At 46.0% G+C, this 13,202-nt stretch overlaps 1 protein-coding gene across 2 annotated transcripts in view; it reads right to left on the reverse strand.

Moving 5' to 3' along the window:
* Nucleotides 1–13,202, reverse strand: part of MAP3K13 (mitogen-activated protein kinase kinase kinase 13) — a 624,460-nt gene that overhangs the window by 74,508 nt on the left and 536,750 nt on the right. For both annotated transcript variants that reach the window (XM_086955435.1, XM_086955436.1), the window contains 2 exons: nucleotides 7,971–8,727; nucleotides 424–494 (listed from right to left, as the gene is read on the reverse strand). In XM_086955435.1, the coding sequence (XP_086811561.1) occupies nucleotides 424–494; nucleotides 7,971–8,727 (828 nt within the window). The remainder of the gene's footprint in view (nucleotides 1–423; nucleotides 495–7,970; nucleotides 8,728–13,202) is intronic.

Here is a 13,202-nt window from a genome sequence, read left to right on the forward strand (position 1 = left end):
AAATATCTCTTATTTGCTTTATTTTAAATGCAATGCAATCTTGGGAGTTGTGCTTCCAGTAAGATATGGGTGAGTACACTGACTATTATTTGGTTGACTACCCGCAAGGGAATAATTATTAGTCAAGGACAAGTTATTCATTACTTTTACTTTAATAATTATATACAATTAATACAATTATTTTTGAAGTTAATGCAAGCAGTCACAATGAAATGAAAAGCAACTAAAGGTGGTAGCCTTTTATAGCACAATTATGCTACAATGTTGCTGTGATTCCTAAAATTCAATATCATTTATCAAAGTTTACACCATGTTGTACACGCAACAGTTTTATAAGTCAGAGGGAGAGTGTATAATATCACTAAAGAATTATGTTTGTAATAGTTCGCATTTGCAATGTGCATCATTTCTTGTTATCTTTACCTGTGTCGCCTAGGAAATTCCACTTCACTGTCCACTTCTCCCTCCTCTTCTTCTGATGACTCGTCTCCAAGCTATGAAGAGTAAGGAAGAAATCAAGATACGTATACATTACATACGGTTTGTATGTTGTATACATTATACATATGTCAATGAACAACTTCAACAGAAGAGGTACAATGTGATGGTTAATGTTATTCTCTTAAGCACCACTTTGTTCTGAAACCATTGGAAGTCAGTTTTCTCATGTGAAAAATGTCAGTGTCTCAGATTTCCTTAAGGTTGCGTCAACCCTTAATATGAAATCTTTGATTACTCATTGAGGTACTCGACGACTGCAATAGTTTCCCTTAAAATTTTTATTATACCTTTGTGTGAAACAGACTTGTCAACAAGTCCAGATCAGATGGCAAACTAGATTGAGAGGCTGTGTGGAATGAACCTCTTTAAAAACGGATACTCTTTCGTATTCGTATTCTGGAAAATGGGCTTTGAGCAGGTGGCCCTGTTGGGGTTAGCGGTTAAGGCGGCCGCTGGAGTGAGGTTTTTAAAAAGAGCTTTCTCTACGGCTAGCCACACCGGGGTGTAGTCAATAGGGGGTGAGAGCCAGTAGGAACCTTGCTTGGCAAGGAAGTCTGTCTGGTACAATTTAAAGTCCCCTAAGTTGATTCCCCCTAAGGATCTATCAAGGCGGAGTTTCTTCAAACTAATCCTTGCCCTTTTCCCTTTCCAAAGGAATTTGGTAAGTAGAACGTCTAGTTTGCGGTGAAAGTCCTGGGTCAGGGTGAGAGGGAGCATTGTAATGAGATAATTCACTAGGGGGGGAGATCATCATTTTGATGGTCTCGATCCTTCCCCACCAGGTTATAAAGCGGGGTGACCAGCCGGCTAGCGGTGATTTAATCTTTTCTAACATGATTGATTTGTTGCGTTGGAGTGCTAAAAATTGACAGGCTCCTAGGAAATAGGATAAGACATTCTAACTGGGAATCGATATGGTATAATAGCACACTACTCTACAAAGGGAGGCCGCTACACAATGAAATATGGATTAAAAAGGGCATCTTCTTCCCACACCAACTGCTTGGAGAACCTTATCCCCCTCACCTTCAAGGAACTACAAGCCAAATAGGACCTAGAGCCCATAGAGTTTTACAACTTTTTAAGTATTAAAGCTGCGATATCTAAAGCAAAACTATCCACAAAACTCTCCTCACTTCCGAAATACCTAGCTAATCTGAATAAATTGGGCTATCAGGTCTCCAGGCTATACAAGCTACTGCACCCACAACACTCTACCCTCAATAAACACCTCACACAGTTCTGGGATTCTCCCTCCTCTGTACCTATTTCAGACTTAGGGGCCGATTATGATAGGGGTTTTTCCGCATCCTCCGGGCCGGCGGATTCCTCCGCCGGCCCGGAGGATGAGGAAAAACCGCTGCGGAGCCTCCATAGACCCACCGCCAAATTAGGATTGCTGGTGGGTCTGGAATTCCGTCCGCAGCTTCTCCCCCACGGTCGCCTTCCGACTGCGGCGGAAAAGCTCTAACATGGCTGGCGGACCGCCAGCCATATTAGGATGGTGGTGAATACATGCTTTTCCACAGCGGCTTTTCCGATGTGGCAAAGCATACGGACTTTCATTTCGGGGGCCCGTTGTGGGCCCCCTGGGTGAAGGGGGGTGGGGGGTGAACATGGGGGGTACCTATGGTACCCCCCTGCATTTGTAGCAGAAATCGGCAGGCACCGCACGGTGCCTGCCGCTTTCTGCATACAAATGCAATGGTAAAAATAGAGGATGTGACCGCCAGGGTGGCGGTCACATCCTAATTTCGCAGGAGGGAACACCGCAGGCCATGCGGAGGTTCCCTCCTACTCTGGGGTCACGGACGGACGCATGCGTAGTACCCTTTTAGGATCAAATATTTGCCTTCCTCTCCCAACTTTTCCCCTTTTCTCCCACCAGGGAGCTCTACACTTTGGTATTTGTGTTCCTAAGAGCCGATTCTCTCACAGATAATGACAAGGCCCTTCTAGACCTACTCCTCACTGCCGATGTGAATACCGTTCTTAGCAACTGGAAAGACACTCGAAAAGCCTCTTTTAAATGTTGGGTGAATTGGATTACCAACTTAAGAGGAGCTGATAACATTTCCCTTCAAAACACTCCTTGGCGCCCACACAGACAAATGTGGGTCACTCTCGACAATTACTTCAGTGTACAAAACCTCCCTGAATTCTACACCGCCCTAGCTGACATGACTCCTTATGCTCCCTACTCACCTTAGCTCATCACGCCCCTATATTCTCTTCATGTGCTAGACCACCGAGTCCATCAGCTCCTATGTACGTGTCTATCATCAGGCCACAGCACTTATATGACGTTACCTACACAAGGTATGCAACTGCATCATGCTTTTACCTACAGACCATTGTACTTGGGGGATGTTGCGTTTACATCGTATGTGACTGCTCTGCTTGTCCCATATTCTCATACTGTTCTCCTAATGTCTACCTCCACCCATGCACTTATCGTCTTATCTTTTTTTCTTTTTTTCTTTTTTCTACAACCAAATCGCAATTATTACCGTACCCATCATTGGTTTCTTGTTTGTATACTGTTTTACTTTTCTTATACTATGTTTTGAAACAACCAATAAAAACTTTTGAAATCGAAAAATGGATACTCTTAAACATTAGGATTGTACCGCTAGATCTACTGGCGGACAAATGTTTTTATTAGTGGAGGGAAGAAAGAATGGAATTACTGTCCCTGGTTCTGAGGTATGTGAGGGTATTTCCTGATACAGGTATACAGAGAAGTATACAGGCCTAAGAGAACACAGTGTTCAAGCAAATCGCAGTGATTCTGCTTTACAGACACTCAAATACTTTTTTTGCATAAAAAAGACAAGTGCCAGACTCAGAAATATATTTGCGCGTCTAAGTTTATCTCACTCGTGCAAATGGCTAGATCTAGAAGTTCCAGTATTTCTTCTTGGATGAATGCAGTCGCTTGTGTGTGACCACACACTTATTCACAATCCATTCTCATCCTGGAAACAGTGGGACATTGAGTAATGTCAAGTACAAAAGAATATCTTCTTCCAGGGTGGGAATTGAACACTGGTGGGGTTAATTGTGAAGGGGCTTCTTCAAAGGGAAAACTTTTCCTTCCTGGCGACGGTAATAAGGTGCAATAACAAATCATTTCACATTAGCAAATACAAGCAAATACGCAGTTTTGTTTTTGTGCACGGCAATATTCTGCTAATGTGCAGAAAAAGGAACTCACGTGGAAACATGCAATAGTTTGGGGTTTACATTAGTTCTCTTGCAAAGGTTTATGAATTTCAAATATCTGTAAAGTTGCGCCTGTTCGAGGGTGTAAACCTTTGAGTTCAAATTTATGAATATGAATCGGACCCTTGATGCTCTGTGAATCCTAGGGATAGCATTATCACTTCATATAATACATTTAAAGCAAGCCTCTGGAGTGCTGTGTAATGGGCTCAAATACGGTTTACATTCCACCAGATCTGCCCCCGCTGCTACGGCCTTCTTTGTTCCCTGATGTCATGCTAGCCTTCCTGCTTTAGGCAGCTGGTACCTTTTAAACCAGAAATAAGTCACCCCTCTAAGGAAATAATAACTCAATATCCTATACATTCAACCAGAAGAACCAGCTCGGTGGGCACATATTTGGTTTGTGTGGTTTAGGTGAGTTAAGAGGCAGCACAGGAGTAAATGTCTGAAGGGAAACAAGTGTTAGATGGTCTCAAGGGAGAACTGAATAACTCCGGCATTGTGGTTGTAGACAATTGGAACTGCAAACACTATGTTGGACAGCCCTGGGTTTCTGGTATGGAGTTTCATGCCTACCTCAATGCAATGGCATATCAAGGCTGCCATGAATCAAGGAAATTGGACCCCTCACTCCTGGTAATAATTCTGGATGCAGCTGAGCAATTAGACACCTGGTTGCTGGGCCTGGCACCAGTGATACCCATGCCCCTGCATCAAATCAAACACAGGAGAAGTTAATTCTGGGCTCTGGGATAAGAACAATGGTAGTAAATGTCAGCTACCCGACTCTATTGGCAACTAATATAAAGTCAAGAGGTAAATGTTTTTGTAGAACACCCAAAAATAGTCAGCGTGAAAATTTGACAATGTTCCTGAAAAGAGCAGTTATTTGACTTACCGTGGGGTTGACTATCATATAGGCAATGTTAGAACTGGGGGTCTCTAGTTGGCAGAGGTAGGTACCACTGTCCAAATAGGGACCCTTGCTTCTAGTCAGGGCAAGGAAATAACCCTCTGAGATAACCTCTGCTCACACTCTAGGAAGCTTGGCACGAGCAGTCTAAGCTAACCAGAGGAAATGCGTAAAGTATTTGCACCAACACTCACAGTAACACAGTGAAAACATCACAAACTGACTCCACAACAGTTTAGAAAAATAAAGGTATTTAATCTAAACTACACAAGACCAAAAGGACAAAAATCCAACATACACAGTTCAAGAATATGGTTTCAAAAGAGTTCTTAAGGTTGTAATGTAAGTTCTTTAAGTTGCGATAAAATAATCCATAGATGCGTGAAAAGTTCACAGTTGCGTCACGTTTACTCACAGTACCTTTGAGTTGCAACAAAGTTCCAAACGCAGAAGCTGGTGCGGTGGAAAACAAGAGATGCGTTGCTCCTGAGACCCTGGGGAGGCGATGCGACAGGCCCGCAGCAGCAGCGGGCGTGTTGCGACGAATCCGGTCTGTATGGGGAGGAAGGCCACTTGTATGGATTCCGGTGCGTAGGTTCCGTAGGAAGTTTGTTCTCGTAAAGGCACGATGCGACAATCTCGTAGGGGCTGCGTCGATCTCCGGGGCGACGATGCACGGTCCAGCGGTGATCCTCTCTCTCGCAGCTCCTCGATGCGATGGTTCTGCGTCGATGCACGCAGCGACGTGATGCGGTCCGCAAGTAAGCGGTGCGTCGATCTCACCCAGCGACGACAGGCTCTGCGACGACACTCGCAGCAATGTTCGATTTTCCCGCACCGGACTGGTGCGTCCCACAAACGAAGGATGCGACGGCTCTGGTAGAGGCGTCAGGCGCTGCGACTATCTCAGCCTTCGTAGCGGCGGGAAACTTCTCGCACTGTCAGGGATGCGCTCCGCAAGCGAGCGATGCAACACTTTTCAATTGCAAAAGTCTCTCAAGCTTAGTTTCAAGCTTCCCAGCACAGGTACAACTTCCAGAGGCCCCACAACTGGATCAAGCACTCTAGGAAGGACAGAACTCTCTCAGCAGAGTTCGGGGAAGCTGGGGGTGAAGTTTTTTTGTTCCTGGGACTTCAGAACAGGGAGCCAGCTCTTCTCAGGCCCTTGGAGATTCCTTCAAGACAGGGGACACAGCACAACAGCAAAGTCCTTCCCCTCTCCTTGGCAGCAAAGCAACAGGTCAGTCCAGCAGAGCAACAGCAGGACAGTCTTCCTTCTTCAGATTCAGCTTTCTCCTTGGCAGAGGTCCCTTCTTGATTCCAGGATGATCTAATTTTCTGTTGTCAGGGGTCCTGTACTTATACCCCTAAAAGTCTTTGTTCTCTTTGTGCATGTGGACCCTGAGCCCGGTCTGAACCAGTTTTGGGTGTTGCTTGAGCACTTTGTTTGCCTGGCTTCTCCTTTCCTTTCAGAATGAGGGGCAGGGTCGTCAGCCGCCCATCAGGAGGTGGAGCCAGCATTGTGGCAGGCAGGCACAGCCATATTCAGGCCCAGGTGATATCTCGACCCACCACTCAGGTTGCAAATGCAGTCATTCAGCCTAGGGCTGACTCAGCCAGCCTCCTGGGGAATCCCCAGCCCCTGTAACTCTCAAACCAGACAGTCAATACACAAACAGGCCAAGGCACACAGAAGGGTCAGACAAGAGAACAGCAACTTTCTAAAAGTGCTGTTCTCAAACACAGGATTTAAAAACCACCTTTCCTAAAAGATGTGTTATTAAATTCTGAGTTCAGAGATACTAGACTCTTATGTCCTATCTTATTCCTATGAGAAGAAATGCTGGTAGCCACTGTAGCCAGCAACCCCCATGTTAATCTATGGAGCAAGATAGCCTTACAATAGTGAAAAACGAAAATGGCTGCCTTTCACTACCAGAGCATGTCACCTGCACCAGTACATGCTCTATCTTTCACATACACTGCACCCTGCCCAGGGGGGTACCTTGGGCCTTCCATAGGGGTGACGAATGTGCACAAAAAGGGAAGGGTTAGGCCTGATCAGTGGGGACACTGACCAGGAGGACACTGCAGTTCCTAGACTGCACACAGGCACTGCAGTGGCAGGCCCGAGACACCATTTTAGGGCTACTCATGTGGGTGGCACAATCAGTGCTGCAGGCCCACTAGTAGCATTTGTCATCACCAGCCCTGGCACACCCAGTGCACTTTACTAGGCACTTCGTGGTGATACAAATATGCCAATCATGTATATCCAATTATGATAACAATTTACAGAGAGAGCATATGCACTTTAGCACTGATCAGCAGTGGTAAAGTGCGCAGAGTCCTATTGCTAACAGCCACGGGTCAGGAAAAATAAGGGAGGAAGAAGCAAAAAGTTTGGGGATGACCCTGCAAGAAGGGCCAGTTCCAACAGGCAACAATCGCTCACCTACAGTGCTTGGGTTTGACCCAGAGCCAGGAAAATTACTATCTAAAAGGCATTGACGTTTTATAAAGTGCTGCATATGCATTTTCAGAAACTTCAGAGCACAGAAAGTCCTTTCAGAAAAGCCTTCTGGATCGATCAAGTATTGGAGGACAATACAACCTGAATGGGTGAAGTTCAATTATAAGTTTTTTTTTAAGCTCACAGGCATTGCCCCATGCTGGAAAAAGCTAGATTGCAAAAAAAAAAAAAAAGAACTTAGCGACCATTCATCCAATCACTGACCTTCTCCTCCAAAAAGAGCGAATAGGATAATTTCCAAAGGAATGAGTTGCAAGAAAGTAAAGTCTTATTCATACCAGACTATACTACTAACTCAGCCTGACATACAACTTCCCTGACAGGCGTATCTGGCAGTCCTTCACCTGTGTAAAACGTGATCCAAATACACACAAAGACTATTGTTTCACTATCCACCTTATACTCATTGCCCATACACACAATTTGTAGGCTCAGAGGATGGTCATTTCGCAGAAGATGCCTAAAAACTCTGGAATGTTGTTGTCCTCACATAATAGCACTGCCCACACTAATATCTTTCAGTTATTTCGTAAAAACAATCATCCTCACCTAGTTCCATTTTGCAGGGTTCTCAAAAGATCTTTCAATTTTTAGAGCTCACATTACAAATAACAAAAATATTTATATTGAGTCTTTAAAATGTGGTTCATTGTGGTAGAAAATATTACAGTAATGAAAGGCAACTAATAAAAGAAGCCCAATTCATCTGGTATTGCTTCTGACACTCATTTAGATATAGTGACAATATTTTCTCCACTGCAAAAATGTAGTGCATGCTAACTAAACAGGCTTTACCTTTCGAAGAGGTCTTGTGTTTCCAGATAGTGTTGGTGGAGTAAAGTGTTGCGGAGTCCCTGTGGATATACTTGGCTTAAGACTATTGAACTCTTCCATCTTCTCTGCACATTTTAAACTGTTATGCAAGTCACCATGCCTCTGTGATTCAGGAAGACTGACAATGGACTCCTGGTTGCTATTAGCCTCCCTGCATACGTTACACAGGTTCTCTGGGTCCCTTAAACAAGATTCACAGTGTTCAATTTCTTTATGCTCTTTTTCCAAATGTCTCCTACAGTCTGCTTCCATCGTGGTAGAGAGTAGATCAGGACTGGATCCCGACATACGCCTCTGTGCATGATTGCTGAGGGGGCTCCTCAGAGCCGCAGCAGGGCCAAAGTATCTCAGGTTATTAGCGCAATTTGCAATGTCTTGTCCATGGACACCGAGACTGTGGTGAGTACTCGAAGTATGGAAGTTATGGTGATTTTGATCTCGCTCTGGCTGCTCAGTGTTATATTGTTGGCTACAACGTGAAGGGTAGCAATGTTCCGGTTGAGGAGATGGTTGCAAAAGGTCCTCTTGTGGTGAATGAATTTTTAATGTTCCCAGAAAATCACTGTGGCTGCCTTTGCTGTTAACACGTCGATGTCGTGTTTTGCTACGGTAACGGCCCTTTCCAGGGGGTGTTGATATTTTTGGGCTGCCAGAGAGTGGTGAACAACTAGGTGCTACTTCTGTGCTTGGTATACCATCAGATTTCAGCAAATCCGGACTAAAATTCAAACAGAAATAGCAGTATTAATAGAGTTACATATTACACAATCAATATTTTATTAGTGAAACCAATTTTAAATGCAGATATATCCTTATTACATACCATTTTGGTAAGGGTAAAGTGAATTTTGCAAATAGATACAGGCTAACTCATGACACATTGTTGATTAGCTACATAATGTTTGTTTCTTGAGGGAATGCAAAACAGGAATGCGGAGGTACTTCCCAAATAAACAATCATGTCAAAAAGCTAATTATTTGGAGGCATAAAGATTGTTACAATCATGACTTGGATGGGGAAATCTGGGTGGAATTGGAAATCCGTGTACTGAAGTTCTGCCATTTTCTGAGAGAACATGTAGAGTGAGAAATAGATGAGTCCTTGGCTGCAAACGATGTGTTTTACACTGTTCCTTGGCTGAGCATGTCCTGGGGTTGGCAAAATTGTGATGTGGTGGTGGGTGAGGATATGGTTATGTTGGAAGAGAGGGTTAGCTAAAGTATAGCGTAGCGGGCTACCTATCTCTGCAGTATAGTGGTGGCATTCACTTATGTCAGACAGGGCTGATGACAGCTTGTAAGTAAGGGGTAGGTGGGTGTAGATAAGACCCGCTAGGTAGTGTGCTATATGAGTGAGTTTCCGTGATTTCATGGGTGGCTGTCTGTGATTGGGGTTTTGGGAGTGGATTCAAGGGCATTATGCTGGGGTGATTTTTGGGAGGAAGTTTCGAGTGATTTCTTTGTTGGGGGTGTTTAAAAATCAGCTCTTTCGCTACTGCTGCTCCACATGCTAACACTCTTTTTTGTAAATAATGGGTATTTCTACTTTAATTCGGAAATGTTAAACAAACTGACCTCAATAAGAGATATGCCTGACTCTTATTGAAAAAAATTATGTGATGTGTTATTGTAACATGTTTTTTTTTTTGTTTAAAATATTTTATTGAACAAAAACAGCCGTAGTGGGGAGGAGCCAAGATGGCGACCGGAGCAGAAGTGTAGGCTCCCGGCTCCGCCAGCCGTTGAGCCCCGCACCGACATCCTGCTTACTATCCTGGTACATTTTCGCAGCGGGACGCCTTCGATGTTGCGCTGACATCGCTCATGTTCCCCCGAGGTCTCTGCCTGCCCGGTGACCGGAGATATCTGCAAAGCCGTTTCGCGGCCCTGGACCCATGCTTGAGCCGCCGTGCGCCGCCGGACTCCGATGGATCAGTAGCGGCCGGGCTGGCCCGGGTGGTGCCGGCGGCTGGGAAGTGTTGCCTCCTGAACGAGACACGGACCGGATTGCATTGCCCTGACATGGTTTCTCGCACACCGCGACTGCAGCACGCTTGCGAGTAAGGGGCATACTGTGCGTGCGGCTTCTTTGTTCGGTGTTGGAGGTGTGCCGCATAGACTCCATTGCTGTTCTTGTCCGACATCGGCGGACTACTCCTGGCTTTGCCCCAACTCTATACCGGAGACGAGATGGCTCCCTGCAAAGGACGTTCGATTGCAATTAGCGTTGGTGGCATCAGTGGCTCGGATTGCAGCTCATTCATGCCGCACCCGCCCCAGCTTTCACATTGGATTACCGGCAGGATGGACATGCCCGATGACTCACTGCATGGGGAAGATCGCTCACCCTCGCCCTGGGACTGCAGTACCCTGACTGAGCTGGGGGACGGATTGCATGAGCCCTCTCGTGATTTTGAGACAGGGGGACCGCAGTCTGCACTGTCCTATGGGGCCGTCCTAGCTGCCCTTTGTGATCTACGGGCCGCGCTGGAAGATGGCTCCCGCATACTGGGTGAGAAGCTTGATGACACTGTGTTCGAACTGGGGCGGGAGCGGCGGGTCTGCTCCTGGCAACGCTTGGATTTGCCTTTGCCGGTGATTGAAGGGGCTACAATGTTTCCACATGTTCATAGCGATGAGGGGACCGTTATTGACTGTACTGGAACCCGCGGACGGCCGTCCGCCAGTTCTACCTGTGCTACTATGTTTCCCCCTCCTCCGACGACTGAGTCTTTGTCTCTTTTACCATCACTATTGACTCGGGCGCCGTCTATGCGGCCACTGGCCCCCTCGATTGCTATCTCTTTGTGGCCTCCGTTTTCCCCACTGTGGGGCTTGTGCCATCGGGCGATCCTGGAGGCGCTTTTCATTGAGGACGACGGACTTATTGGTGACTGGCGACGTCCATTTTGTGTTCACGAGTCTCCCCTTTCCCATTTGTGGCCATTTTGTTTCTTTGTTTCAGAGGGGGCTGGCTTTCCTCGGAGGGTATGTCTCGGGGGGCATCCAAGATCGGGCCAGGGCTAGGCGGTTTCCTTCGTAGTGTTGATTCACTGGCTGGCGGAGACTAGGTTAGGAATGCTTCGTATCTGATTCGGACGCACAACAAGTGATGACTCTCCCCATTTGCAATCTTAATTGTTATTTGCTCTTTTACTGTCGTTACATGGGGTGGAGGATGTATGTGTCGCTGGGGAGACCGGGAGAATATAGAATTGGCCCTCCTCTCGGTTCATTCGTGACTCTTTTTTTTTCTTTCTTCCTTTCTTTCTTGCTGTATTTCGGGTACTCTTTTTGGGCGACAGGCACACTGCAAGGGGGGGGTAGGCCGTAGCCTCTGCATGCGTGTAGGGTGGGGGGATGGGGGGAGCTTCTGTTTGTCTTCGGTTCTATGGGCCTTAATTGTTCTTCCCTTTTGATCTTGCTAATCTCTTTCCTTTTTCTTTGGATCGGTGGGGTGGCTAGGTGGAGGGGGGTAACGATCGGCATGTGGTATGATTAGTTATTACCTGTCCTTCTGTATTGCTTCGTGCCGCTATATTGCCTATGTTTTTGCCTAATTAATGACTGCTGGTGGATGTTGCCCGCTCCAGTTTTTTGATGGTTGTTTGGTCCCTGATCCTTCTTAGTCTCTATTCTTCATAGTATATTATTAAAAAAAAATTAAAATTAACCTTCATACCTCCTGTTCCCCGGCAGTTCTCCTATGTTCAGTGTAACTTGGACTGTTTACTAACTTGTACTGTGATACTGCTGGGATCCGTCTACCTGCAACTGTGCTTACAATGTTCTCGAGGCCGGCCGGATGGTTGTAGGCCCGTATTTGTTTGCTTTTTTGAACAATAAAGGTTTTCAAAAATAAAAAAAAAATAAAAAAAACAGAGGTAGTGTTTAGCAAACAGTCATGAGTTACAATCTTGCCATAGAACACATACATTACAGCAGTACACCACAATCACGAGTACAAGGGGGGAGTAGGTCTGGCCATTCCCATGTCTGCTGAGGGGGAAGTACACAGTTCGCCTCTATAAATATTCCATCGACCCCATTTTTTATCCCAAACACCAGGACATCCCCTGGTCTTGTAGACCATTTTCTCGGATAACATGCACACATCCATGGCGGCCACCCATCTAATCAGGAGCGGTTAAGATGGTGAACCCCACCGCATAGCTATCTCACGTTTCAGTAAAAGAAAACCTAGAGCCGCCCATTGTTGTTCTATTGCAGTTAGGTCTGTGGGGTCCCATATATTGAGGAGTTCACATTTGGGGGTCAGAGGGACAGGTTTTCCTATTGCATCAGTCATTTTTTGAGTGGTGCGGTTCCAGATGTCTTGAATCACCGGGCATTCCCACAGAATGTGGTAGAAGGTACCAGTTTGACCAAAGTTGCGGAGACAGAGGTCAGATGAGCGTCTACCAATTCTGGCTAAGAGAGGAGCGGACATGTAAGCTCTGTGCAAAATCTTTAGTTGTATAAGTCTGAATCTGTGGTTGATAGCTGATTCGCGCGGAGACATCAATGCCGAATCGGCCTCATCTAAGAGTCCGATGTCGTTCTGCCATTTATCTCGTAGAAGGTGGAAAGAGTTCGGCATGTTATTACATAATTTACGGTTGGTGTGGGATATTGCTTTAGCCTGAAGGGGTTCTGACAGGAGTCTGTCTTCGAGGGTCGAAAATGTGGGAGAGAGGAGAGGTCCGGGACGCTGGCAAGTACGGCATGTTTAATTTGGAGGTAACGGAAAGCCTCAGATTGGGTCAAGTCATGTGTCTCTTGGAGCTCTTCAAATGTCAGCAATTTGCCCTTGTGAAGCATGTCACCTATGGTGGATATGCCAATTGCGTCCCATTTATCGAAGCCTCGATAGTGACATAGGGTGCCGAGCTTATGTGAAGTCCAGAGTAGGGTGGACAATGTAAGGGTGTCATCCCATCCGAGTCGCTTGTTTGCATGGTGCCAGATCGTTATTGTGTGGGACATCGGGCCTATATACCGGGCACAGGAGTGTTTGCCATACAGAGCCTCGAGGTAACCCCCGCGGCCTGCCTGGCACTTCTCTAGGTGAAAAGCAGGGTTCGTGGGTGAACCAAAGATCCATGAGTTAGTGGCAACCAATTGAGTAGCCCAGTAGTAAAGTCGAACATTGGGAAGAGCAATACCTCCATCGTACCACCCCTGTGTGAGTGA

The sequence above is a fragment of the Lissotriton vulgaris genome, chromosome 2_1, assembly GCF_964263255.1.
Source record: "Lissotriton vulgaris chromosome 2_1, aLisVul1.2, whole genome shotgun sequence".
Classification (NCBI taxonomy): domain Eukaryota; kingdom Metazoa; phylum Chordata; class Amphibia; order Caudata; family Salamandridae; genus Lissotriton; species Lissotriton vulgaris.